The sequence below is a fragment of the Plutella xylostella genome, chromosome 8 (genome assembly GCF_932276165.1).
Source record: "Plutella xylostella chromosome 8, ilPluXylo3.1, whole genome shotgun sequence".
Lineage (NCBI taxonomy): Eukaryota > Metazoa > Arthropoda > Insecta > Lepidoptera > Plutellidae > Plutella > Plutella xylostella.
The window spans coordinates 916,709-944,682 of record NC_063988.1 but is presented as its reverse complement, the minus strand read 5'-3'; the positions used below and the strand labels follow the sequence as shown (position 1 = coordinate 944,682).

The window sequence follows — 27,974 nt, the reverse complement described above, 5'->3', positions numbered from 1 at the left end:
TGTGAGATGGTGTAGCACAACATAAATTAAGCACAATCGAAAACTAAACTGTATTCTGGCTGTATGGTAGGCAGTTTAGTAGGAGGCATAGACTATAGAGCAGCGGCAGCGTGCTTCGTAAACGCAAATCCATTGCCGCGCTTTGTGGTCGTCAAACGCGGGAAAAAATATACAAAAACTTTTAAAATAATTGTATTATTTTAAGTAGTTAAACCAGCCTTTACAATAATATAAAACCATTAAAGCATTATGCGGTAGTGCAGTGATATTTTAATGGGATGCAGTGATTTTGTGTGGAGTTATACTTAGTCAGGTACTTTACTTACTACCTACTTTGTAATTCTACGACTGTGGACCGTGGGAGTTCCGAAAAAGTTAAATAGTAAGCAGATGCAGGTAGGTTTACCTAGGTACTTCATACCATATGCCGAGTTGCAGAAAGGGACTTTAAGCTAATGTCGACATTAAATCTATGTCTGTCTCTTTCTGTCCGTATACTGTCAAAACAAAGCAACAATACATTTAATGCCAACATTAACTTAAAGATCCTTACTGCAACTCAGTGTGAGTCCCATGATATCTCTATTGATACATGTATACCTACTGAACTGACTGACATGAGTGTCCGAGCATAGTTATAAATCAGTAAGTACAGTTGAATATAATTATTTACACCCTGCAAGAGTGTCGAACCTAGAGTTAGTAACTCTTGCGGGTACTATTTTACTTGTACCTACTTACTGGGAACAATAACATTGCATTTCATTGTTAAACAGACTTCATTTCTGTGGTTTCATATCCAAATCCCAGTTAAAGCTAGGTGTTTTCCACGTGGACACAGCTGACCGCACACCGACCTTCCGCCTCTCACACAATGACAAATAACAACAAATTACATGTCATTGAGTGATGATTCGTTGCTGTGAAGCTGGATATTAGTTAAATACAAGTACCTACACTGTTTTTATGTAGGTATAGCTTGATATTCGATTGTTATTTAAATTATTTTGGATAAGAGGTGTAAGTAGATCATCATCAGCCTATAGTAGTCCACTGCTGGACGTAGGCCTCTCCCAAAGCACGCCACTGGATGCGATCTATAGCTTTCTGTGTAGATGAAAATCTGTATTCTATAAACGTAGGTAGGTATATTATCACATTAATACCTGACGTCGCGTGATATTGGCGTAGGTAGGTATACTTAAATCCATGAATTTAAGTTTTGGTTGAACATAATGAACAAGGAACGGTGATTGTTCATATATCCGTTTCCCTTATGTTTAGTTTATTTGAAATTGGGACTTTTTGTGTAGGTATCAGTGTTATCTGTAGTAGCAATAACTAATCACATACAGGTAAAACCACGGTAAAACAAAAATCTTAAATGACAATCTCAACTATGCAAACTGTTACGTCAACCAGGATTGCACTAATGACAAACTGGGTTACGGAGATAAACCCTGGCTTAAATATGTCGTGTGTTGCGTAGTCGGACTGCCATATGCCACGTGACGGAGGATTTATGTCGATCCCGTGTTTCAAGGATGCTTTTAATATCTAGGTAGGTATAGGTTGGCAACGCTACCTTGCAACGGGTAAAAGATGGGACATCATTTTTTTCTGTAACTGGTACTACTGGTAGTTCCAAATGAATGATACTAACTACTTCAACAACTAGGTACAAAGGATAATTATTGCTCCAGTTAATTTAAATCCTTATTTGCTGTTGGCGCTTGTTTATGTTACAAAGTTGTCAGACTCTGTAGTAAAACTTAAAAAAAAATGATATCAGATGAATTCGTACGTCGGACATTGGTTTATCTTGCTGTAATACCGACTGTAGATACACTTCATAATTATGCCATCACCACCAAGGTGTAGGCCATTTTTAACCGTCATTGGCATTTATAGTCAGAATCTTATGGACAGATATCACGCAAATCGAATAAAAACATTGATGGAAAATAGTTTAAAGGTGTGTTGTGTTATAAAAACGTTATTTGAGAGGAGCACTCACGGTCACCTGTGCGCATGAACAGCGTCGCATAAAGCACTTCCGCCGGAAGCGGCACAATCGGCGCCATTTTGATTCTGCTCCGATATTGTGCGCCCGCGCACTGACCGTGGATAATCGATGTTGCGCAATCGATCTTAATTTGATACAATTATGGTTTTAACACAAACACAAATATAGTAAAAATAAAGGTAAGTACCTACCTTGGTTGTAAGACTTTCGCCACTTGTTGTGCAGATTTATCGCTCCATACTCCATACTAGATATCATCATCAGGTCCTGCTGCTGAGATTCACAATCACAGCTAGGACTCGAAGGGTAGATTTCATCCTTGTCCGATCTTTGCCACGCCTTCGACTTCGTGCCAGCTGATGCCGAGGGCCTTCTGCACACGTGTGACGCGATAGGTGCAATGGACAATATGGAATTATCTTAACACTTATAGATAGGTAGTCAGATTTAAATATGTGTTGTTGTCATGGCCCAGGCTTAATCTTAAAATCTACTATTCTGTGAGACCATGCATGGGTTGTACTTACATAAGTACTTATCTAATTATTCATTTATTTGTTGGTCGTACTGTTTATTACTACGGTACTTATCATAATTAATAATTGAATGTAACTTAATTACAGTGTACATTACACCCTTGTACGTTATTGGATGGTCATCATAATCAAACACACGCATTGCCTAGATGCTAGGTAGAGTAGGTAGAGTGTAATATGCTCAATTTCGTCAGGGAAAAAATATATGTATAAGTAAATTGACTGACTCCAGGAAACTGTAGATATACCTTGCTTATTCAAGCAACTTTTGTTTCATTGAGAGTTCGTGACCTATGGAGTGAATATAAATTTAATGTACCCACTTAAACAGCAAAAAGCGCTTGCTCACTTGCGAGTCACATCTGACAATCAATTTGGGGATTATAGTCGTGATCGTATTGTGTGCCAGATATCTAAGTATACTTATGTAGAATTTAACTCCATGTAATTATAACAACATCCTTCGACAATGAGATGCATGAATCATCAACTTTTCATTTATCACCTTGTAATAGAAACAATAGATGAATTAAATTAAGATAAGTTAGCCTCCGTATCTCATTGTGTTCCGGCCATCGGCCCACATTATCTTGGCTGTGTTCGGTTAATCACTTTCAATTTACAATGACAAGTTAATTTCAAGATTATCTACAGTACCTATGTAGGTATGGTAGTGTTAGTTGACTCCCTAAAAATATTTATATCATTTTAGACGATCTTCTTCTTAGCGTATCGGTGACAAATACTAGAGCTGACTATTATAGGGGTTCTCACTGTGGTGAAAGCATCAGCCAGTACAATCTGGTTAAATCTGGTATGAGTCGCTGACTGCCCAGGGTGCGCCAGCCGTATAATAAAGTACGTAGTTGATACGACCTTTTTTAAGCCTCGAATTCACTAGGGCACAAGTTCTGAGACTGTTACAGAACATCTACGGTGCGTGTTCTCAGAACATTTTGGTAACATGTCGTGATACATGTTGCTTGTCCACACCAGCAGTCTCCGCCGACATGTCGCCCGAGGAAGTCGTGGCAGTTAGTGCTGCGTGCTAGAAGTCGCGCACGCGTCCACACTCTGCAACAGCGGTCGCTAGACAGATGTCGCAGGAAGTTCTGTCTCGCGAGCCAAAACACGGAACCTGTTCTGCGACACGTAGATGTCGCTGTATAGTCGCGTGCGACGTCGCAGAACAGAGCGCGACGTCGCAGCGACACGTAGACGACATGTGCCTAGACAGGTTCTGCGACAATTTGTCGCCTAGTGAATACGAGGCTTTATGTTCATCTGATAGAATAGGAAAGCCAGCAACAGACTGACTACTAAAACTATATCTGTCCTAGCCGGATATAGGTATCCCCCGGACACCTTATGGTGCCTATATGTCAGCTTCCAAACCAAAGAATATGTTAAATACAGAATGTAATTTTATAAGTAACCCGCGTTACCACCTCCACCTCAAAGTAATCTACCTATTGACTTTCATTTTGGATTTGACTATCCACAGCCATGGGCGCGGGCGGGTCAGCCGCTACGGCACGCGGGGGCGAGCTGCGTCTGCCGGGCGCAGGGCTGCGGTTCAGCGCCGCGCAGCTGCAGCATTCCACCCAGTACCTGCTCCAGCTGCAGCAGGAGGACCGGAGAGGTATGTGTCTCTAGAGCGATGGGCGAGGGAGGAGAGGTATTTGTCAGCATACCTAGTACAAGGCGCACGAAAAAGTTTTGCGTCGCGCTCGTATCAACAATGCACCGTATGCCAAAGCATCAGAAGAATTTGAGGAGTATTTATTTCCAGCATACCAGGGCAAGATGCGTAAGCCGCAACCTGCACCAGTTGCATCAAGAAGATCTAGTAGGAATTTGTAAGAGGGATTTAGGGTGTCGAAAGAGAAAATAGAATAAAACAGTCTGCAAAATAATCCATGCAGGATATTGGACTCCTTCAAAATCACGCCTGGCACGGGTCATCGGAATCGTACTGTCGATGTCGAAAGACTCACTTTGCGCTTTCCACCAATGACAGACTGACAAATCGATAACGAAATTAATTCCATTTCCATTCCCCTCAGGTCGCATGTCAACCGACACGGAGAGCACGATGGAGAGCCTGGTGCAGCGCATCGTGGACGGCGCCGGGCAGAAGGACGCCCGCTTCCGCTGCTGCCACATGCTCGCGCTGCATCGGGACAAGAAGGTACCTGGAGCTGCTGGTTGCAGGTGCCACTTTACGGGTTTAATATCGACGTAAATAAACGTGTTTATATCGCGATTCACCATAAAAACGGCGTTGTGATTGGTGCAACGTGGTTGGTGATTCGTATTAAACGAGTTTATCGACATCGATAACAGACCCGTGCCGCGGCCTCAGGTCGAATGTCCACAGACACTAGAGCACGATGGAAAGCTTATAATAAGTAGAAGATTTAATAAGGACCCTACCTAGAATAAGCGGCTTCAAACATCTCAATTCCCACACTAGAAGTTAGTTTACTTTTGTTATAGAAAAGTCGAACTTAGAGTATCATGATGACTCTTGTAAACCTCTGGTAAAGTAACAGTTCACTCTATAAATTCGGGGGCTAATATGTCCAAAACTGTCTTCCACAGATGCGCTCCCGCTCGCTAGAATACCTCGTAACCCTGGACGCCCTGCCCCCCCTGAACTCCGGGGCTGAAGACATCGAGGTGCAAGAAGGGCCGGTGGGGTACGCCAAGATCCGCCTGTCAGGGAGACTGGCTGATCAGTGGGAGGAGTTCCTCACGCCTAATGGGTATCTGTGCAGGTGAGTTGGGAGAGAGAGTTATGCAGGATTTGTATGTATACTTTGAATTTGTTTAAGTACTTAAGTACCTATATCTTTTCAATGCTGGGCAAAGATGTCCCCTTGAAAACTACCGGAAATTGAGAAAATTACAATAGACCTCATTCGTTTTCTCAATACAACGTGAGTTAAAAGAATATACTTACCTACCTACATTTTCATCACTTTATGATTTTTCAACTGAAAAAAATAAACAGGCACGAACAATATAACCTATGTATTTTCTACAGAGAACTATACCTACTAGGTATAACGTCTTACCTCTAAGGCAATATCCCGTTTCATTTCAATTTCCTTCCTCAGATAATAATCCTATAGCACGTCGTAGTAATCAAGTTTACGGCTATTCCGTTGTTTCGCTGAAGTTCCTGAAACCATTAAAAAGTTTAATCTCGCTGATTCTAATCAAATCCAACTTCCAGTTGGCTTGTTCTTGTATATGTTTAGTTGTCTACAGGGTGTTTTTGGCTTTACTGGGATACTGACTGAAAAACAACTAAGCTTGACGGAAAGTTTTCCTTAGTAAAATATACTGTGGAAACACTTGTAAATTTGATGTCAGCGATATTTGGGGTTTGTTTGTGCCCAAAAAATACCTTACGCTAGCCCCCTTGGGACTAAAATAACGCAAAGTTACATTGCTGAACAGATTTGTGTATATTTTGGAACATAATAATTATATTTAAGTAAATACGTTATTGTACTTCTTTATTACTCTAATCATAATTTAAGTTCTAGGGGTATCTACTGTCTATCTACAGGTATCTACTGTCTGGTTTTGGTTATAGTCCGCCTTTCAATACACAATGGCACATACACTACAATACATACACTGATAATGTGATTGCAGCGCCCTGTAGATGCTGTATTTATGTGACGTCACGTGCCACCTTGGCATGGCTCCATTGGCTCAGCTCTTGTCTGGCGTATCCGGTATAGATTGGCGATGGTTTGATGATTTCTTGGCAAAGCTACCTACTAGCGATCTAGTATTTTTAAAGTTTTCTCTTAAAGTAACTACGTAGGTACCTATCTACTTCAGTGGATGTTTTTCTGGATGCAAATATTTACCTACCCTTATGTAAAGGTAGGTGTTACAAACTTATGGAAGTCCAGTAAAGTTGAGAACCACCATAGAATAACAGTCGTTATTTTATGGTACTACGGAAGTTGATCCATCTCATTTGCTAAAAGCAGTTCATGTAAAATTTAACTCTTGAACTTTGCAATATCTTTGCACAGAGAGAAGTAGTGAGAATATAATTTTTAAATGTAGGTACCCTGGATTCGAAAATTTTATTCTATCTTTCTAGTGATTTAAATAACATTATGAGGTTAAAGGGGATGGCTATTTTAAGGTCGTCAATGTAAATTAGCTTTTATTTAAATGCTTTGGAAAATTCATGAGTCTTTCTTTATTTCTCCATAACAAAAGAAGTGACTTCTTAAAATTTCTTAAGACTTCCGTCTTCCCGGTTTTAAAAATGCTAGTTGTTCTCTCAACTGAATGTCGTATAACAAAAATAATTCGGATTCGGAGGACAGAGAGCCACAAGATCAGCAGTGGACTTTGCTGGCTGATGATAATCTTCTTCTTGAACCTTCTTCCAGAGACGCGCTGGTGTCACGCTGGGTGGAGCTGATCGCGAGCTGCGCGCACGCCCGTGGCGGGGGCTCCTCCAGGGTGCTGGGGGCCAGGCACACGCCACCCGACCCTGGAGCTTACTGCTATGTGGAGAAAGGTCAGTGTCGCTTGGCTGGTGGAGGATACTATTACAGGGTGCTGGGGCCCAGGCACGCGCCGCGCGGCCCTGGCTCTTACTGCTATGTGGAGAAAGTCAGTGGTGGTTGGCAGGTGAAGGATGCTACTACATGATGCTCGGGGCAAGGCACGCGCCACCAGACCCTGGTGACTACTTCTATGTGGAGAAAGGTCAGTGGTGGTTGGCTGGTGAAGGATTGTTTGGCGGTGTGACGACTAGATGGGGTGACGACTTGCGAAAGGTAATGATTGGATGCCGAAAGCTATAGATCGCATCCAGTGAAAACATCACTGGATGCGATTTTGGTAGAGGCCTACGTTCAGTAGTAGACTGCTTTAGGAATGGGGGGGTAAGCATTATAATTCACAATGGAGAAAATTTAAGAATTTGATTCTATAGTAAGTAGGTATATAAGTACACTGTGTGTGGAATATAGTCCGTACTTCCTTCCAATTCTGGTCAGGGTAAAGTTCTTGTACGTGGCTCTCTCGAAACTTTGTACATGTCCCCTTGTTTTCAGCTCAGCCATACAAACCTCTATAGGTATAGTTAACTGTGATCGCATCACGAACTGCAGTGCGACTCATTGCTATTATACGATTTTCCCATATAATGGAGTTTTCTCTAATTCGCCAAGCCAATTTCGAAGCAATTGCAGTTGAACAGCAATCAATACTCAAGCCTACTTCAATCCAAACTCAACCATTTAACTAGTAATTGCTATTGAAACTTGCAAACATTATCGGGACATAGAAATGAGGGTGATATGACTAGATTTTGATTGGTCATATATTTCTAAGATGGCGTAGCTCCTATATCTGTATGGTAGGTATATCTGGTACAGAATATCGGTACATTAAGTAGGTACTTAATAATATTTAAAAAAAAATACGGTCCATGTACCGAACATACTGTATATTCTTTTAAAAGTATTTGGGAAAGCCCGGAATATAACAATCCTTGTTGTATTGACTGTTTCTCCTTGGGGATAACGTGAATCTACATTTATATTGTCATCGGATACGTTATTATTATGTTTTTTAATCTAGTTAGAGACACCCACGTTTTTATAGTCCAAAATAACTATCAAACTATCACATTGTAACGACCGGGGATCGAAGTGACAAACGGAGGGTCCTAACTCCAGCCAAATGGCCGATAATGAGAGGCTTTGAACTTCGCCAATTATTGCCGCTATGAAATATACACATTATAGACTCTGGAATTGGGGTGGGTGGTTGTGGTGAATAGTGTGGATGCAATGGTTTGATATTGAATATTTTGTTTACCTAGTTATTATTTTTCATGCGTTTAAATTTGAGGAACTATTTCTGTGCTAAGGTTTTCCCAACCAACTTTTTTTTAACGCAAAATTATTGGGTTGAATTGTTGGTTGGGTTTTATAAGCTTCAGTCATAGTATGTTTACTTTACGTTTAGTTATTACTGTTTATTGCGTCTCCACCTAGGTAAATCAATATCACCATCAAAGGGATATCGACTTTGGAAATTCCAGGACTAAACTATGCAGACTAGCAAGAAATAGCCAATCTCGACAGTACAGGCTTGTGAGATCACAAACACTGCTTATACCTACGGAATATACAGGTATACAGCTATAATAATAACAATATGCCTGAGTCAAAGTTGGATCTTGAACGGGCACTATATAATGTATATGCAAGTACCTCGTAAGTACCAAGAATCCACCCCAACTTCTGTGCATTGTTGGAATAATAACCCAAGTAGGTATTTATGCTCAAACATGAATTAGTATGCGTGTGTGAATATCTGTAGCCTCTACGACAATGTTATTGTGATATAAATCTCTGGGTGCAATAAATACGTCGTAAGAAATGAAATTAAATTCAACTTTACATAAATAGTCTTTAAAACATGCGGTCGGTAAGGTAATACTTACATAATATATTTTGTATTCACAACACAAAAAAAATATGTGTAATTTTATAAGCCGCCATGGCTAATTAGCTGTTTGAATCTTCCCGACATCAAAAACAACCAATAGTCACTCCATGTCTACCCGTACGATTTTTACTATGAATTCATTCAATCATTCGGCCTACAGTACACCCCTGGGTGTGTTCAGTTTAGAAGCTAAACTTCGTTATTGACTTTTAATTATTTGTGTGGCGTGCCAAAGCTCCTACACCTACGACTTACGAGGCTGCTTTCAGGGTTCATGCTCGCTCGATACCTTGTAGAGACTAATTCTACAAAATAACGACCACTCAGTGAAATGGTTAGAGTAATAAATTCCTTGGTTTGAAATCAGAATAAGTCTAGTTCAGAGTATTTAGGCTTTGATGTCTTGTTATGTTATGTTCTATCCTGTGTCTACGAGTATAATATAATGTTATCATTATTCAGTAATCATCAGACTTTCATAAAAATGCTCGTCCTTTTTGTCTTTTAAATTTAATGGCTATCGAAGATGTAAGTTGTCCACTAGATATTAGAATTTATTGGGTACAACTAGGTATTACTGGAATGTCCCTGTCGGTGGAATGTTCGTAAGGGAGTTAGTGGAAGTTACATTCAGTACGAAGTCGTGCAGGGAAACTATTTGATTCAAACCGTATGTTTGAAATTAGTAGCTATCTATCAGCTATGTAAACGTAAACCATGAACTAGTTTAATTAATATTCTAATGTACACTTTGCCTAGATGTTAGCTGTTAGAGCTACGTACGCTACCTACGGCAAAATAGGTAAACCATGCATATCATATGCGTTCCCCCTGCAGCACAAATAATATAATACAGGCTGTAGCCTACTTTCTAAATTATATTGAAGGTAGCAGGCCTCAAGCCATGTATCATCTACTCCATACTTGATTAGGAAGATAAAAACTGAATATGAGAAAAATGAACTTCAAACTAACATGAAAAATCCTAAAAAGCTTTGGCACTCAATAAAGAATATTTGTAATATTAAAACAAAGAACAATAATGCTGTGGATCTTACAACTATTAATCACGACCCTATAGAATCACTTAATACTACAAATACATATTTTGCTTCTGTGGGAAAAACTCTTGCTGACGATATTCTCAATAAAATGAATAGTACAGAAGAAGAGTTAACATCTAATATTAATATTAATATTAATAATTTACCCAACTCATTATTTCTAGAACCGACTGACACACAAGAAATAATTTGTATTATTAATAACCTAAAAATTGAAAGCGCTCCTGGTTTAGATGGTATAAATGCGGCCTTGTTAAAATACGCTAAAAACATCATAGCTGAACCGTTAACGCATATAATTAACCTAAGTATCTGCAATGGTTTTTTCCCGACAGCCTGGAAAATATCATCAATAACTCCAATCTATAAAGATGGACCACGACAGGCCCCTGAAAACTATAGGCCCATTTCTTTACTCAGCATACTATCAAAAATTCTTGAGAATGTAGTCAACAAGAGATTGGTTAAGTTTGCAGAATCCCATAATCTTCTATCCCCCCGCCAATTCGGGTTCAGACAGAACAAATGTACCGAAGACGCGGTAGTTCTTCTGACAGATCTTATCGCTACAAATTTAGACAATGGAAACAGCTGCATTGGTGTGTTTCTCGACCTGGCAAAGGCCTTTGATACCGTTTCGCCAAAAATACTGTTGGCAAAGCTACACCACCTAGGTATCAGAGGCACTGCGCTGGACTGGTTTAACAGTTATCTTTCAAATAGAAAACAACTTGTCAAGATTGGTTCACTGAAAAGTAAAGCTTTACCAGTTCTTTATGGTGTCCCCCAAGGGAGCATACTTGGTCCCACTCTTTTCCTTCTTTATATGAACGATATCCATGAACTAAAGTTAAAAAAAAAAAAACACGCACTCACGCCTTGTACTAATGTACTCCCTTGCGGGGTAGGCAGAGGTGCATTGCTGCACCCACTTTTCGCCAGAGTGTTATGTTAGTCCCAATGTAATAGGGGGCGGGCCTATTGCCATGTAACGGGCACATCCAAGACCCGAGAACAAATATCTGTGTTTAAACAAATATCTGCCCCAGCCGGGAATCGAACCCGGGACCATCGGCTCAGTAGTCAGGTCACTAACCACTACGCCATTCGGTCGTCAACTAAAGTTACAAAATACTGAAGTCATTTGCTACGCAGATGATACAGCAATTATATTTAATGGTAAAAAATGGGATGATGCTTATAAAAACTCTGAACTAGGCATGATAACCATCATCCATTGGCTAAAGAATAACTTATTAACCATAAACCATAAAAAGACCAAATTCATATGTTTTCATAAAACTGCTGCATCTAAACCGACAACCCCAAATCATTTAAAAATTCATAGCTGTAATTCTGATCTGACGCAATTAACAACCTGTAACTGTAAATCTATCGATATTATTTCCTCTATAAAGTATTTAGGCGTGATCATAGATCAAAATCTCAACTTTAAAGAACATATTCACTGCCTCTGTAAACGTTTAAGAAAAACCGCAGGTATTTTAAAGAAACTACGGAATTCAGCTGAACCCAGACTTCTTACAAGAATTTACTTTGCTATCTGTCAATCTATCGCTTCGTACTGCATCCCAGTATGGGGCAGCGCAGCAAAAACCATAATTATATCCACAGAAAGAGCGCAACGATCTGTACTTAAAACTATGTTAAAAAAACCGTATCGATACCCAACTCAGACACTCTACAGTGAAGCTAAAGTTCTTACTATCCGCCAACTTTTTATTCTTAGGATTTGTCTTTCCACCCATAAAAATATATTATCATCCGATCTATACGAAAAGCTTGTCAATCAACGCGTTTTTAAAATGCCTGTAATTTATTTGAATACAGCCTTTGGTCAAAGGTTTGGCCCATATATCAGAGCTCATGTATATAACAATATGCTACAATACTGTAATCTTAAGAACTATTCTGTCCCTGAGGCTAAAATTAAGTTGAAGGAATGCTTACTCAAACTAAATTATTATTGTACTGAGGATATCCTTGATTGATTTAAAGATTTTAAGATTTTATTTCTATACCTAGTTACCATAACAAGAAGACTGTTTAAGATAATTTTTTGTTATTATTATTATTATTATTATACATACGTCCGGCGTACCCTGGGCAATCAGCGACTAAGGCTAAATCTGATAGGCCAATCTTTTTGATGACATACCCGACTAGCTCTTGTATATTTTACAGAAGACACTATAAGAAGAAGAAGGAGTTACCCGTATGGTTTCCCCCCGATTTCGGTGTCGTTACAGACCAAACCTCAACAACTCATCTTCACCCCCCAGTATCCCCGCCATCGCCCCCAGAGCAGCGCCTGGCCATCGTTGAGGGGGCGGCGTGGGTGATGGTGCGCGCGGGGGGCGGCGCCGCGGAGGCCAAGCTGGTGTTAGCTGTGCGGGGGCGCGGGTGCGTCGCGCGAGTTGCCGCCCCCTTGACGCACGCGCTGGCTAGCGTGCATTACGAGGCTGCGCAGACTGTGAGTTTGTTTAGTTATGTTTATTGCTATAGGATGCAGAGCGTGATAAATATACAGGCTGAGGGCTAAGAGTTTTATAAGTACGGTGGCCTGCGCCTAAAACTATACAGGCGGAGTTTTTAAAATAGCGATCTCAAGCTCACATGCTGCTCAAACACATCCACATAAACACCACTGCTACACACATCACACACAACACGTCCGCGGATTTATAACAGATGTAGCTGGTCCTTTCATCATCAGGGATTGCTATTTTAAAAACTATACTAAACTTTTAGGCGCAGGCCACCGTACATAGTAATCCGAAAAGCAGTGGCTGAAGGGCTTATTCCCGACAACTTTTGTTCTAACTAACTGCTTAGCTAAATATTTTTATTATCACTTTTGCAACACTTTTGTATTATTAATCAATTGATACTAAATATCGGTAACGGCATCATTACTACTGCCCGAAAAACACGACAAAAAAAAAGAGGCTTCTAAGGTTTGTTGACAAACTACGTCTACCTCTACAATCTAGTATAATCTGAACAAATTGTTCAATTATGCTACCCTTCCAACTCAAATTGAAGCGAAAATGCAACTAAAACTTGGGGAGGCTATAATTTATTCTAAACTGCAGTTGCACTCTCGTTATGGGCTATTATTGAGATCGACTGCTGAAAATCTATTGTATTTTCTTGCGGAGCGAAGTATTGGAAATAACCAGCTTGCGGAAAATGCTGCTCGAAGCATTTTCTAACCAAAAGATATCTATAGATATCCTGATTCAATTGAATTAGTCGTCGTGTTGTGGCTACCTGAGCGCTCATATTATTTTTCTACTTATTGTTCTACTCCTGACGATAATATTAATCTGACCCACCCAGGTTTTTTTAACCTAACATCTTAAACTTCTTCAAACATGATTAGATTTGATGTTAAGACCAGTTATTTACACCATTGGTCTACCTATTCTAATACACACATACATGTTTTCCACTCTCCTTCCAGGGTTTCTACTGCTGCGCCATCGGCCCTCCCTCCACGACAGTCTGCTCTGAACGGCCTGCCACGTGGCAGAAGTGGGCGCCGGGGCTGGACGCGGCTCTGGACGCGCACTGCTCCGACGACGGCGCCGCGGGCAGGGTGGCTGCTGCGTTGAATGCCCTGGTGGACCGACTGAGGGAGGGGGTGCCTGAGGTATGTGTAATAGGAGAAATTGCTAAGGCCGATGTAGTAATGGTCTTCGCCAAAGATACTGTGTCGTGGCCTTCCTCTTCCAGAAAATCATATTGGGTCCAGGATTTACTTCAGTTTTGTAAGGGATATTTCAAGACCTTTGCCAGGAAACTAAAGAAAGGAAGTTTTGATAGGAAGGCCTTTAAGATTACCCAGCAATAGTAGCTTATTGACTTGTTCCAAGCCTAATCAGTCACAAGCGCTACTGCAGCGGTAAGACACCTGGCAGACGTGGGCGCCGGGGCTGGACGCGGCTCTGGACGCGCACTGCTCCGACGACGGCGCCGCGGGCAGGGTGGCTGCTGCGTTGAATGCCCTGGTGGATAGGCTGAGGGAGGGGGTGCCTGAGGTATGTACAATGGGAGAAACTACATGGACACTGGACTTAATAAAAGATAATGCTTCGCCAGCGTCATCATCAGGACTCATTATCGCTGCTAGATAATCGTCTTTTCCCCCTGTCTTCTAACAAGGCTTCCTCATCCAGTAAATTTGGTCCTGTTACACTTCAGCTTTGAGGGACATAATATCATCCGAAATATTTGTCAGGAAACTAAAGGAAGGAAGTTTTGATAGGAAGGGCTAGACCCATCAGTAGTTCCTTATATGCTTCTTCCAAGCTTGGTCAGTCACAAGCACTACTGCAGAGGTAAGACACCTGGCAGACGTGGGCGCCGGGGCTGGACGCGGCTCTGGACGCGCACTGCTCCGACGACGGTGCCGCGGGCAGGGTGGCTGCTGCGTTGAATGCCCTGGTGGACCGACTGAGAGAGGGGGTGCCTGAGGTATGTGGAATAGGATAAACTGTTTAAGCCGCTGTAGTAATGGTCTTCTTCAAGAATACTCATCGTGGTCTTCCTTATTCAGCCTGAGGTACGTGGAATAGAAGAAACTACATGGACATTAGATTTAGGTAATAACCACGTAATAACAGATAATGCTTCGCTAGAGTCATCATTATGAGGACTTATTTTCGCTGCTAGATGATCGTCTTTTCCGTCTTTCCTCAACAAGGCTTCCTCATCCAGTAAATTTGGTCCTGTTACACATCAGCTTTGAGGGACATATCATCCGAAACCTTTGTCAGGAAACTAAAGGCAGGAAGTTTTTATAGAAAGTACTTAGCTTTACCGAGCAGCAGTTGACTGTTATTGTCTTCTTACAAGTGTAACCAGTCACAAGTTCACAACACTTCCGAGGCGGTTTGTCTTCCAATATTTCAAAATATCTTTGTCCCCAGGGCTCCCTCCTCCTCGTGAGTCGCTACATGGTGAGCTGCGCGCTCCGCCGGCGCGTGTACCGCAGCGGCCTCGCCGCCACAGCCGCCGCCCGGGCGCTGGTGACGTCACTCGCTCCACACGCCTTCCTGCTGACTCTTGATGAGTGAGTATTGTTCACTATGAGATTTTATGTGGTGTATTTTATAAGGTTGGATAGTAATCGCCGTAAGTAGTGGGGCTAAACTAGATTTAATACACCAGCAGATGTTGAGATATCAGCGAGAGGTTTACCCAGGTGGTACTTAACTAGAGGTTATAAGCTTCATAGGTCAGATATGATTGTCATAATATCAAGCTGTGTAACTTCATTGCAGAGTGCTGACATGCTGTTTGGTCATCAATCTAAGCTTGAATAATTGTTATCGAGCTCACATAGTCATCAGTGGATCAGCGTGGTGGGAAATGGTCTAAGCTTAGGAAGGCAGTTTAGACCTTCGGGATATAGGTATACAAAGGTTCCACTCGAGAGATCCAGGTGCAGTTACTTACACCCCCACATATAATAGAAAAGGACCCATGTAACTCATCCCAATCCCCATTCTCCTCACCAGCCTCATCTCAGTCTGCCTCGGCCACCAGCCCTCAGGGTTCGCGCTAGAGGTGCCCCGCGGGAGCCTCAGCCGGCGCGCGCTGCGCGGGGCCGCCGCGGACTGGGCGCGGGACGCCGCTTGCTTGCAACAGACGTTGAAGGGACTGTGGGCTAGGGGGCAGCAAGGTAAGCGCTTATATGTACATAGTTTAAAGAAATACATGGCGTTCGGTTCTGTATCAACTTATTCAGACGTTGCCGTTGCGGGGACTGTGGGCTAGAGGACAGCAAGGTATGTGCATAGGTTAAATAACTACATGGCATTCAGTCCGTGCCAACTTATTCGAAGACTACTGGCAGAGTACGGATATCACAGAAGCAGCAGGGTAAGCTTAGAGGTTGTTATTATGGAAACATGTTGATGGATGCCAGCAGCCCTCAGGGTTCGCCCTGGAGGTGCCCCGCGGGGCCGCCGCGGACTGGGCGCGGAACGCCGCTTGCTTGCAGCAGACTTTGAAGGGACTGTGGGCTAGAGGGCAGCAATGTGAGCGATTAGATGTATATGGATATGGATAGATAGCTCTGTAGCTTTTTGGCCTCCTTTCTTATCAATTAAGTTGAAAAATCATGTCATGGCAGAGAAGCGAAATAAGCAGAAATCCCAAGCATTATGGAGTTCCACATCAAGATCCAGCAGCTATAAATAAATAGGCATAAATTCCCAACGCTAATCGTTGGGCAGCTACCCGCCAAGCTACATCACCCGGCTTTTTCTAAGGATCCTCCCCTCCACTGCAGATGCAATACTACTTTCGATTTGAATTAGTTTTCTCCTCTTTTGCACTGTTACTAAAACAGAATACAGCTAGGCTAGAGTTTACCATATTATTAAAGTCATTACTCCTCCCTCCCCAGCCACAGAAGTCCCCCCGACCCCCTCGGAAACCCTCGAGATGATGCTGTTCAAGCGTTGGGAGAACCTCCTTAGAGAAGTGAAGAGCTCCCACGGCAGCACACCTTCCTACAGCCGGAGACAACTGGCCTACCTGAGCCGCCTGGCGCGCGCGCTGATGAAGTGCAAGAGTATGGCTATTTGTGTGAGTAATCAGTCATCATCAGCTGTAATCGTGCACTAATGAAGATCTGCATCAGATGGAGACAACTGGCCTACCTGAGCTGCCTGGCGCGCGGGCTGATGAAGTGCAAGAGTATGGCTATTTGTGTGAGTGACAAGAAAATAAAGATACGGTCCGTGGCAATAAGGATTTAAAAACACCAAATAAACAGTTCCACCTAAAATATTTCGACACCAAATGACCCCAATTTAAACGTTTTCAGTTGGTAATATTCTGTCTTCAGGCTGATTCACACACTGTTTAGTGCGTGTGTTTAGTAGACGTACATTGCTGGGATTGTTGTATAGTAGGTATTTGCAATTTTTTTAATCTGCCATACATACTCAGCAATGTATGTCTACTAAACGCTCGCACTAAATAGTGTGTGAATGGGCCTTCATGTTAAATGCATTTAATATTTCAGACAGCGTCATTATAAGCTACTATTTTCCGTTTAGGAGTAATTTGGTGCTATTGCCACTGGAAATTTTTCATTGCTCGTTAGTACTAAATAAAATATAAGTGTGCGTGCACATAATATGGTTCCTTGAAATGCTTATAATAGCCATTGGAGGGTGCCGAGAATATTAAAATGATTATGGAGAGCACTGAAAATAATCCCTATTTAACTTCTTTAAATAGATCAAAGTTCGTCTATTTCTATTAATAAATCAATATGTAAAAGGAATATACGGAAACACGAGCGTTATATTTTCGCTCCCCTTTGCTACCTTCTAAGAATTTATTATTGGATTCTCTGATATGCTACCTGTGTATAAATAACATTCAGGGTAATCTTTTATACATTAATGTAGGTGGATTATTCCTCCTGAATAGGTAGAATTACCAAGCCCGTCAGACGAATGGTAACGCTACACGGTGACTACTAACCGCGTTATACGTCTGGTCGGGGCGGGCCTAATACTTTTGAATCCATAACATAAAACTGATGGAAAGTGCACCCAGTTTGCGTTGCACCTCACTGGCTACTCAGCAGGCCAAAAAATACACTCACGAGCAATAAAAAAGTTACACTTCCAAAATGCCGACACCAAGTGACCCAATTAAAAATATTTTTTTTGACAATAAGCTTATGTGCTTGCATAAGGCGGACCCTAGACCTACAATAATACTGTGCAATACCTATATTGATTGTGCAATAAAATTTAATTGCGTTTTGAATCCAAATGACGTTTGTGCAATCTTTAATCCAATCCTAGACGATGAATTATTGCACAATTTCCAATATTGCGCAATATAATTGAACGTCAAGGGGGCGCCTAAGCACTTCAATATTGCATTATTTCATTGCTCGCGAGCATAGAACAACGCGGACTCGGGTGTACTAGCGAGTGTAATATACTTGCTGTCGGCTTGAAAATGATCAAGCAAACTGTATAAACTCTTATTATGAATTTAATTCAACAGGAAAACCACAGCACCTTCCGTGCAAACCTCATCCAAGCGACATCCATCGACCAGGAACCGATCGAAGACCTCATCCACATCCTCGCCATCATCCTAGACCAAGCCAGGGACTTATACCTACAGAACAACGTCCCTCAGTCAACCAACGGGGAGTTCAGCCGAGAATTCGCCACATACAGATCCAAGAAATGGAACAAACTTAAGGATTACTACGATGCATCATCGGCCTGTCTCATAGACGCTTTGAGAAGAGACAAAGATGTGAGGACAGAAGACCTAAAAGACGATTGCGTTATGATGAAGTTAATATTGACTTGGTTGTACAAAGGGGCGAAAGAAGACAAGAAATACCTAGGTCCAGTGCTCAAGCCGTATTTAGATCAGCTCTACACAAGCTCGTTAGAAAACTCCTGGTTTATGGAGGATTTGGATGAGAGGAAATGTAAGAAGGAGTTTGATGGTTTAGCAGAGTTTTGTAGGAGTGTCCATGAGGAGGATATAGACCCGTGTGTGGCGTTGTTGGATGCAGCCAAGAAGATGACCTGGGCGAAGGCTTTGGTGGACTTCGCTGATCGGTTTAGACACGTTGGTGAGTTGTATTTGTTGTTTTCTACATCAATATTCATATTTTTCATCGTATTTATGGCCAATGTCAAGATCGTGACGTAGATAAGCGTCGCGATCTTGACATTGGCCATAAATACGATGCTGTGATTGGTTCAAGGCGCATTAAACGAGTTTATCGACGGCGATAACCATCTCGTGCAGCTGGGACAGGATAAAAGGCATGCTGACACTATTTTCCTCCCTCATAATTATGTCTCAGATAAACAGTATCTACCGCGCTAATATCAGTATTTGTATTATAATTATAACACACTCATAACTTTTATCCAGACATAGTCACACGTGAATCACGGGATCTTAATCTAGCAAATACGAAATGTTGTAACGTAGATGTTTGAGCTAAATATGTCTCCGTTGCTCACGGGTAACTATTTCTTCAGAGTTGCAGCAACTATAACTCGTGTTGCCATTTGCTACAAGTTAGACTAGAGAGATCTCTTAGATTAAGAATATGCGAACAAGATGGAGTGGCAGTGCAAAAGAAAAGTCTTGACAAATAACACCTCACTTCAACAACAGAGCTCTTGTTTTGAATTCGTTCTGTCAGAAGATTTGTAACTTTATTCATTGGTACAATGCTTGTCATTAGGTTGAACTTAAAATGGTTTGACAGTAAACAAAATGCGGACAGTTTTTTTGCTTTGATTTTATATGTGCAATGACAAATCATCTTGTTTGTTTATTGTTAATCTAAGATATTGATACACGGGAGCTTGACAACTGCACCCGTAGTTTGTAACTGAGTTTCAAATTATCAACATTATGACATTCTGTGCAGTACAAAGTACAACTGTCTTTGCGAGTTTACATCCAATCATCATACCTTGTAGCGTATAATATGTAAGTATGCAGGTATTGAGAGCCTGTTCTGAAGGCATTACATTGTAGGACTGCTTAAATTCAACACACTTTGGCAATGTTAAAAATGAGATTTACACAACCAATTACCTACTCGAAATCTGAATTATGAATTTTAAGATGCCTTCATATCAACGCTCACTACGGTTGCCTATTGCCTAGTGATTATTTATTTATTTATTTTTTATTTTATTTTATTTATTTAGGTATACAAAACGGTACATAGTTCATACATTAGTTGTAAACAAAATCATACAATCTGATCTAACTATGTTCCAAAGCATGTACACACAGGTGCATTAACAAATTGTGCTTAACGTTAACTTTTAAATATTATATATAGACTTTATAAGTAGTTATGAAAGATTTCTGGTTAAGTCTGCCTTAAATTTAAATTTATTGTTAAAAAAGAGATGTTTAATACATACAATCTTAAAATGTAATTTCGACCTTGATGGGAAACTACTTATAAATACTGCCAATGCCAATTATACTGGACTAGGTATTTTCCTACTGAAGGTTGCAAAGAGGGCAGAAGGTCACAGCTGATTGGCTGAATCACGTGAAAGTTTCAGCGGTGAGGACAAGTTTAGAACCTACCGGGCCTGTGGTCACACTAGATTACGTTTTTTTTTGTTAAAAAAGCGCTGCTACGCAAACCGTTACTCGATCTCATTGTTTTAAAGGTACCGATTGCGTGATAGTCCCCGTTGGTACGTTTTTGTTTAGCTAGAGCAGTGTTTTTCAACCTTTTTGATGATGCGACCCCCTTGGTATAAAAAAATATTTCGCGACCCCCCAGGGGGTCGCGACCCACAGGTTGAAAAATACTGAGCTAGAGTAACTCCGGGTTAATAGTTGGTAATTTATTCCACGGTTGAAAGTTCAGCGCTGTTTGAATAGTCTTACGTGATAGTTGCATCGATAATGTAGGTGTGAGACACTTTGGGATTTTAGAAGAATTTTAGGAGATTCTACGTAAGGTTTCAGACAAAAGGTCTCTTTGTAAATTGTAGTGTAACGTATAGTTACATACTACTAGGTAAAAAGTAGGTTCATACTTTTCAAAAATGGTACCCACCTAAATAGTTACCTACGATACTCATGTTACATCTTAATTTTAGCAGTTAGGATTTGCAATCTAAAACTAAATGGTCGTATAAAACCTACAAATAGGTAGAAGAACAGAATGTTTAGATTAGCCATTACCGACGAAATAGCTGCCTATTATACACTTTAGTTGTAAATTATAGCCAAAAAATGTTACGGGCCTAATTCAGGCACAATTTAATCACTGCTAAATCCAAAAATACGAAAAAACTTTTCAAACTGAATAAAAGTACTAGGTTGGCAGGCATTGTGAGGAAGTTCACAGAACATGTAATCTAACGGAACGGGCTTGAATAGTTCCTTATTACGCCGCTCTCGGCGCCCGCCATTCAGCGACGGATTCGGGCGTCGCTTTGTGAAGTGGCTAGTTGGCTATTGTGGCAACACGGTCGTGTTTTGTTGAACAGAATGTTGGGGCTTACGTAAATAAATGAAGGTTTGCGGCTACGCTTTGTAGTGTCTGGTTTACAAGAGCTCTAAAGTACGTTTAGTATAATTAAGTGATAAATTTATAAGTTTGGTTTCAATTTTAATAACTCATTAATTTATAGATATTTTATGACATTAATAGAAATAGGACACCGATTCAAATAGATAGCCTGGGGTCTGCAAATACCCTTAAATTTTCTACGTTGTTATGTTAGTCCCTACGCTATTTAATAGGGGTGGTATTGTCCGGGTACATACAATTACAGTTCGGCTACCTCCTTTGCGTCGCGTCGTCGTTTTAATTCTAGTTTTACTGCTGATGTTAGTTCTAAATACAGCCCTGTCCTGTATTTCCCGCCATCTTGGTAGAATCTTGATGCACCCAACTATTACTAGTTTTCGGAACTGTATCCAGAATGTTCGGTGGAATTGGCAGAATTTTACACAACTTTCAGCTTTTGCAACCACCTACAGTTGAATTCCGCGCAAGTGTTGAAACATTAATTAAGTTTGCTTTTTCCAACTTCGTTTTTGCACGAATGTGGAAAAGTTGGCCGGAGTAATGAATATTTAGGTACCTATACCTTTATTATCTATTCTACCTTCCGGTTTTAAAAGGTATTTTGTGTATCTAGGATTAATCGGAACTACCTGCATAATTTACTCATCAAAATTCTGATCATATGAACAAGTTATACCTTTACCCTATTTATACCCATATACCTACTCCTGTTTTTGATGAAGCAATCCTTATTTAATATAATAAACATACCCCGACAATTTCATGATCGAGGGGCATTATAATCATAATAAATAATTGCATCATTCGATGTACTCAGACTTTCTGGCTATTGTTTTTAACTAGTTTTCCCTATGAGCTTTTCAATCGTTTGATAAAATTGAATATTGATGATAATCAATACTATTCCGCACATTTTTTATCTTACTTCCTTTCTTACTCCTCCCTACCCAGAGCTCCGCCTAGTCTTCCCAACTGGCGACGGTATGGCGGTCTCGTTCCCGCTCAAGCTGCCGTCGCGTCGCTCCCACTCGGCCGCCAGAGCCCTGACGCTCAGCCGACGAGACAAAGCCGAGGCCAAGCTGCGGCTGGCCCGGCGGTGCGTGCTGGCTGCTTTCAATAATGCCATGCTTGGGGAGAGACGGTGAGTAGAGTTTGGCCGGATTTTGGGTTAGGCTAAAAGTATGCCTCCGAAGATATACTCACGAGTCACGAGCAATGAAAAAAATTCCATTGACATATAGAACGTCAATGGCAGATGGAACTTTTCCACTGCGCGTGAGAGTAATGATTATGAGGGCATATAAATAACTGTACTTACAATATATTTTGAAATTGAACCCCTGTAAGGCTGGTTTTAAAGCCACTGCTGGCAGTCAGGGCTGGGAATAGTTTAGTGACTCAGGAACGATCCCTTTAGTTACATGTTTCGAGTCTGTAAAACCAGCCTAAATCTGCTACACAAACATGCATATCACAGTAAAAGGGGTTCCGCTCATCTCGCATAATCTTTATTGACCAAAACTCATTTCGCATAACTCGTATGGTCTAAACTTTTTTGGCCGAACCATCACTTTGCCAAGACTTATGTGGCATAAGGCTCGTTTCGTCTAAAACTCTTTAGGCACAATCTTTAAACACCTAAGAAGTTTCGTTTGCTCAAATTTATGTTCGTCTATACCTATGTATAATCTTGTTTCTCCTAATGTTATCTTAATAAATAATATATTAAGTATGTAGTAAATGTACAAATTGTGGTATTTTTCTCCTACATCCCGAAAATCACGATATTGTATGATCAAAAAATCGAAAGTTAAAGACCAATATAATTATTACAAACCCCATGAGATCGAAACCTAAAAATAGGTGCGACGACGAGCAAAGCGAGGAGGAGTGTGTTAGGTGCACATGTTCATCAAAACCAAAGCGGAGCGCAGCGGAGCGTTTTCCAAACAGCGGAAACAATACAAGGCACCAGTTAGCGCTATGTAGGGAGACGCTGCGTCAAAGTTAAAGCCAAACGAATATTATTACTTTGTATAAACCTATGCCATAGCATTATTAGGCTATTCAAGATTTGGCAATACCATTATTATTATTATTATTAAATTCTTTATTGCACATAAATTAATTTTGTACATAGGCGAACTTAATGCTAAAAGCATTCTCTTCCAGTTAACCTTGGGCGTTGTGGAGAAAGTGATAGGTAGTGCGAAAGACAATGAGGACAGTTTAATTTTGTTTAATATCTATATTGTAAACACTAGAATATATACTTACTTATACATAATATTATAAAATAAACGTATACCTATACCATTATTAGGCTAAACAATGTTATGCGAAATAACTTTTTACTAAACGAGATTTATGCCATAAGAATTTGGGCGTAACGAGACTTTGACCAAACGTTACTATGCAATACGAGATTAGGCAAATAAATCTTATGCCAAAAAAGGTAGAACCCAGTAAAAGACCCTAGGAAGCTACTACAGGATTAGTCGAAAAACATTTACACCCTAAACTGTCAGTAAGGAAATAATACCTAATAATTATTCATCTGATGGTAAACTTGCAGACCACAACCGCGCGAGCTTGCGCGCTACAGCAGCACGGATGAGATACTAGAGAGCGCCAAGTGCGGGCAATACTGGCGGAGCGACGCCAAGCCCGACATCATACCAGCCAACAGCCAGGAGTTCTCTTCTACGGAGCACTTGCCCAGGTATGCTAGATAGTCCACTGCATGATATGGACCTTTTTAAGATTCGACATTTATTGCCATACCCAACCCTCCTGGGTTGGAGATATCACACAGTTCAAACATTTAACACCTCAGACCAAAAAAAGATGTATCTTCAAAGAAATATCTTCATAAGGGTTACAATCTGAAAGCCTGGGCTCAGCAGTCTGAGTCACATACCACAGCACTATAATAATATGATCGTCGTAATGTTTGTTTAATTATGTAAAAAACACTTTTCCCCCATCAGGGTAGTAAGACGACGTAGCCGCCGTCGCCGCCCGGCAACCAGCTACGGCTTCCCTGAAATCACCATCACCAGCCAATCCGACCCTCAAACCTTACGCCGCAAGTACCACACTCTCAGGACCCTCGTGTATACCGAGCCTATAGAGAGTGTGAAGGAGATGCGGAGGCCAAGGTCTGCTGGTTCATCGGTCAGAGCCAAGGAAATGAGCAGGCCCAGTTTGTTGGAGACTCTGGACTTTATCAATGGGGTTAAGGACGCTCTGTGTGGTGAGTTTTTATTGTAAGTCATTATCCTAAGACCATTACCACAAATGTCAGTGCTGTATTGGTAACTTAACTTTTGGCATAACCTTTCTGATACGAGAATACTTAGAGAAACCTGAAACAACATAATTATTAAAATAGCAGTTTACATGTATGTATGTAGTATGGTTTCCCTTCAGTCTGCTAGACCAACGATCTAACGATCTATGATAAAAAGGTAGCCGGTAGTGGTGGCAAGCGGAAAACCGAGGACCAAGTATTGTGACGCTCTTTGATACGCAACTCTAGCAGTAGGGTAGCACAATCCTTTGCGGACGAAAATATTCCCTTAAATCTTAACACTCAAATACTCTCCAGTGGAAGACTCCTGCACATCAGACGTGGAAGACGCGCCCTGGTCAGCGCACACGGACTGGATCCTCGCTCAGAGTCAGCCGCTGACGGTGCTGAGCCGACTGTCCGCGGCGCAACTGCCGCACCTCATGCCGGGGGACCTGGTGGCCGCGCTGCTGAGGAGGGGGAACTTTACTGTGAGTTGATAAGGACTGTATTTTATTGGACATTCTAGACATAAAAAACAAAAGCGTGTAGGTTGCTGGTATTGCGCAGATGCCAATGCTGACAATGCCTGCTAGAAACGCATACAACTGCAGTGTTGACATCTTTTATTGCCCTTATAAAGGGAGGGGCAACCCGGGCAGCCCATGTAGTTTGAAGAAGGCATACAGATTAAACCAACACATAACAATCAGGGACATAATTTATTTGATGATTACTACTACTTTTCACCACCCTAGATTACTACAAGACGATAGACGTATTGACGCTTCAAACTTATCCTACATCATTGAATATCTCCAAAGGACGAAGGCGCTACCAAGTTGCCTTAGATGATATAACCATGATGTCTGATATCCCCAGGTGCTGCAAGAGCTGTGCCCGTGGCTGTGGGAGTCCAGCGAGGGCGCGCTGTTCTCGCTGCACCGGCTGGCCCGCGCCGCGCGCTCCAGGAGCAGCGAGAGACCTAGCAAGTTTGTACCTATTTCTTTTTAATTTTTGTAACTCAAATTTAAAGCAATTTTAACTAGGTTTAAAACCATTACTCATTACGGCGCCGGCGTGTCCAAAGGTCAAAGACTCAATGCCGATTGATAGAAGAAGCTTTAGCTTTGCCTCACTCAAATTGCTAATCACCCTCAGAAAGAGGCTAATAATCTACAAATGCCCTGGCCAATTATTTCCAACACTCATTTATTTCATTTTACAACACCTTCTCTCTCCCGCAGCGCATGGAAGCTTCCAGAAGCCACCATGACCACTGAACCCGAGCAGCGGTACCGCGCCCGAGCCCCCGACTACACGTCGGCAGACGAGGCGCCGCAGCCGCCGCCGCTGCCGAGGATCGCTTCTAGGAAACTGGTAATATAACCAATTAGAAGTCATCATCACGACCCATCATGTCTCCACTGCTAGGGCACGGGTCTCCTTACAATGAAGAAAGGGTTTGGGTGAAGAAGGGTTTAACCTATAAGTACTTAATTAAAAAGAGCACGAAAATAATGGTCAAGTAGACGTTGGACTTGAAAAATGATCGCACACATAGGTACATGCAGTTGATGCAGTTAAAGAAATTATACATGCGTGACTACTATGGGCCATCTTGAGCCGTTGTGGCCTTCTGGATCCTGACGTTTTGTCCATTTTCAAACGCGTCCGACGATCTTAATATTAAGCTGGGTACAGACCGGCCCAACGAACGCCCAACGAACGCCCATCAATGGATATTTAACATACATAATACAGGGCAGATTGCAACCACGAAGGTCAACAAAACCCGTTCGTTGGCGTTCGTTTGGCCGGCCTGTACGCAGTTTTTAATGAACTATGGGTATAGGTAATGTCAATAGCTTTTATAATAAATAAATAAAATGATAAAAATGTAGGTTACACAAGTAGCACGAAGCTTCTCAGAAAAGCTATAAATACTATGTCGAAAACATAACAAATATCTCCTTACTTTTACACGTCGCTTTATAGCACTTGAATCGAATACAATATTTGATACTATCGATTCAATATCCAGAGAACAGAACTCGAGACATCTCACATTTCCCAAGTGTGCTTCAACATCGTACTAAAGTCTTATTAACTTATATCTGTTTTGTTTTTATTATTTTGTGTCATAGATTGTTTTATAAGCCGAAGGATTTTATAGCAAGTATTGGAATTCAGGCAGACAGGCCTTGGTTTAATTTAGTCCGTCGAGATCTTGTAGAATTATGTTGTTTATTTCTTCAGTTTTCTTGCAAAAACAGAAATTGTATTCTGAAACAAACAGCCGTTTGTTTGGAATAAATTTTCTTTGACAACTTTTATAGTTTTACGACAAAAATAATTTTCCACTAAATTTATATTGATTACGTATCGAACTAAATATAATAAGTTTATAAGCTTGCCACAATCAGGCATTGATTTTATTGATCAACATGTCTCACGTACGTAAATTGCACTCGTAGCCATATACTGTTTTGACAGGGATATCTATCTATCTATTTAGAGAGAAGAGTACAATAGGGTTTTTTTATGTAGACTCTTCTACAATAGCGGTGCAGTCATGACAGCTTTTAAGCATATAAAATTTGTACATTATCACAGTTTATTCATCAACAGGTAACCCAGAAGATACAAGCAGACTTCACTCCACCCAAACGCCTGCAAGAACTAGAAAACCACCTGAAACATTTAGAAATCATGAACGAAAAACTCAACCTACCTCAAAGCCTCACCAAAACCTACCAAAGCTCCAACAAGCTTAACGAAAATTGTACTGGAATCATTAATCCCTTGTATGACGTCAAAATACCCAAAGATAAATTCACAACCAAAAGATCTAAGTCTTTAGGACGTAGTTTTAGTGCTAGAAAAGTAGGTCTAGAAGTTTCTAGATACAACATAACTCTAGGTCGTAGAAGTGGCAAAACGACCAATGATGTTGTCACGGCCATTTCTGGCACCACAGATGAGACAGGGTTGGATGGTAAAAGAAATTTCTTCCAGAGATACACCAGTACTGCCAGTGTGGTAGGAGATTCGTATAAGGTTAGTCGTGTTACTATAGACTAGCGTAGCGTTGACTGTAGTATGTAGTACCAAAGTATTAAGTATATAAATATTATAACAAAAAGTACTTACTTAGGTATAATACAATTATGTTATTACTGCAATACCAAAGTCAAACGCCCAAAGCAGAGAATAAAGAAGTATAACCTATCACAATCTATTTTAGAAAAAAAATATGTAACTGATACGTAACCCTGAATATATTTTTTAAATTATTTGTAGGTAAAGTTAAATGTTATTAAATGCAAACTAAAACGTGTGTGTGTGATCAATAAATTGCGTTCATTGTTTTTTTTAACTCTAACTCACTATTTATACAAAACCTATTCAAAGAAATACAAAATATATCATAGCC

General features: G+C 40.9%; 1 protein-coding gene across 1 annotated transcript; it reads left to right on the top strand.

The window, feature by feature from the left end:
• Nucleotides 1–69: 69 nt before the first annotated feature.
• On the top strand, nt 70–27,908 carry LOC105384335. The gene is made up of 18 exons (XM_048622713.1): nt 70–313; nt 4,067–4,204; nt 4,629–4,753; nt 5,167–5,342; nt 6,993–7,123; nt 12,437–12,627; nt 13,621–13,809; nt 15,089–15,231; nt 15,680–15,843; nt 16,573–16,754; nt 18,201–18,789; nt 22,198–22,387; nt 23,822–23,968; nt 24,237–24,502; nt 24,857–25,029; nt 25,421–25,530; nt 25,786–25,918; nt 27,170–27,908. The coding sequence occupies exons 2-18, from the start codon at nt 4,069–4,071 to the stop codon at nt 27,620–27,622; spliced, it is 3,498 nt and encodes a 1,165-aa protein (XP_048478670.1). The 5' UTR covers nt 70–313; nt 4,067–4,068; the 3' UTR covers nt 27,623–27,908.
• The last annotated feature ends 66 nt before the right edge of the window (nt 27,909–27,974 follow it).

What these genes read in the sequence shown, in the direction of transcription:
- LOC105384335 (XM_048622713.1), top strand. Translation starts at nt 4,069, where the DNA reads ATGGGCGCGGGCGGGTCAGCCGCTACGGCACGCGGGGGCGAGCTGCGT. An exon ending in TGAGGAGGGGGAACTTTACT is followed by an intron (nt 25,030 to 25,420) that starts GTGAGTTGATAA and finishes TGATATCCCCAG; the next exon opens with GTGCTGCAAGAGCTGTGCCC. An exon ending in GGATCGCTTCTAGGAAACTG is followed by an intron (nt 25,919 to 27,169) that starts GTAATATAACCA and finishes ATTCATCAACAG; the next exon opens with GTAACCCAGAAGATACAAGC.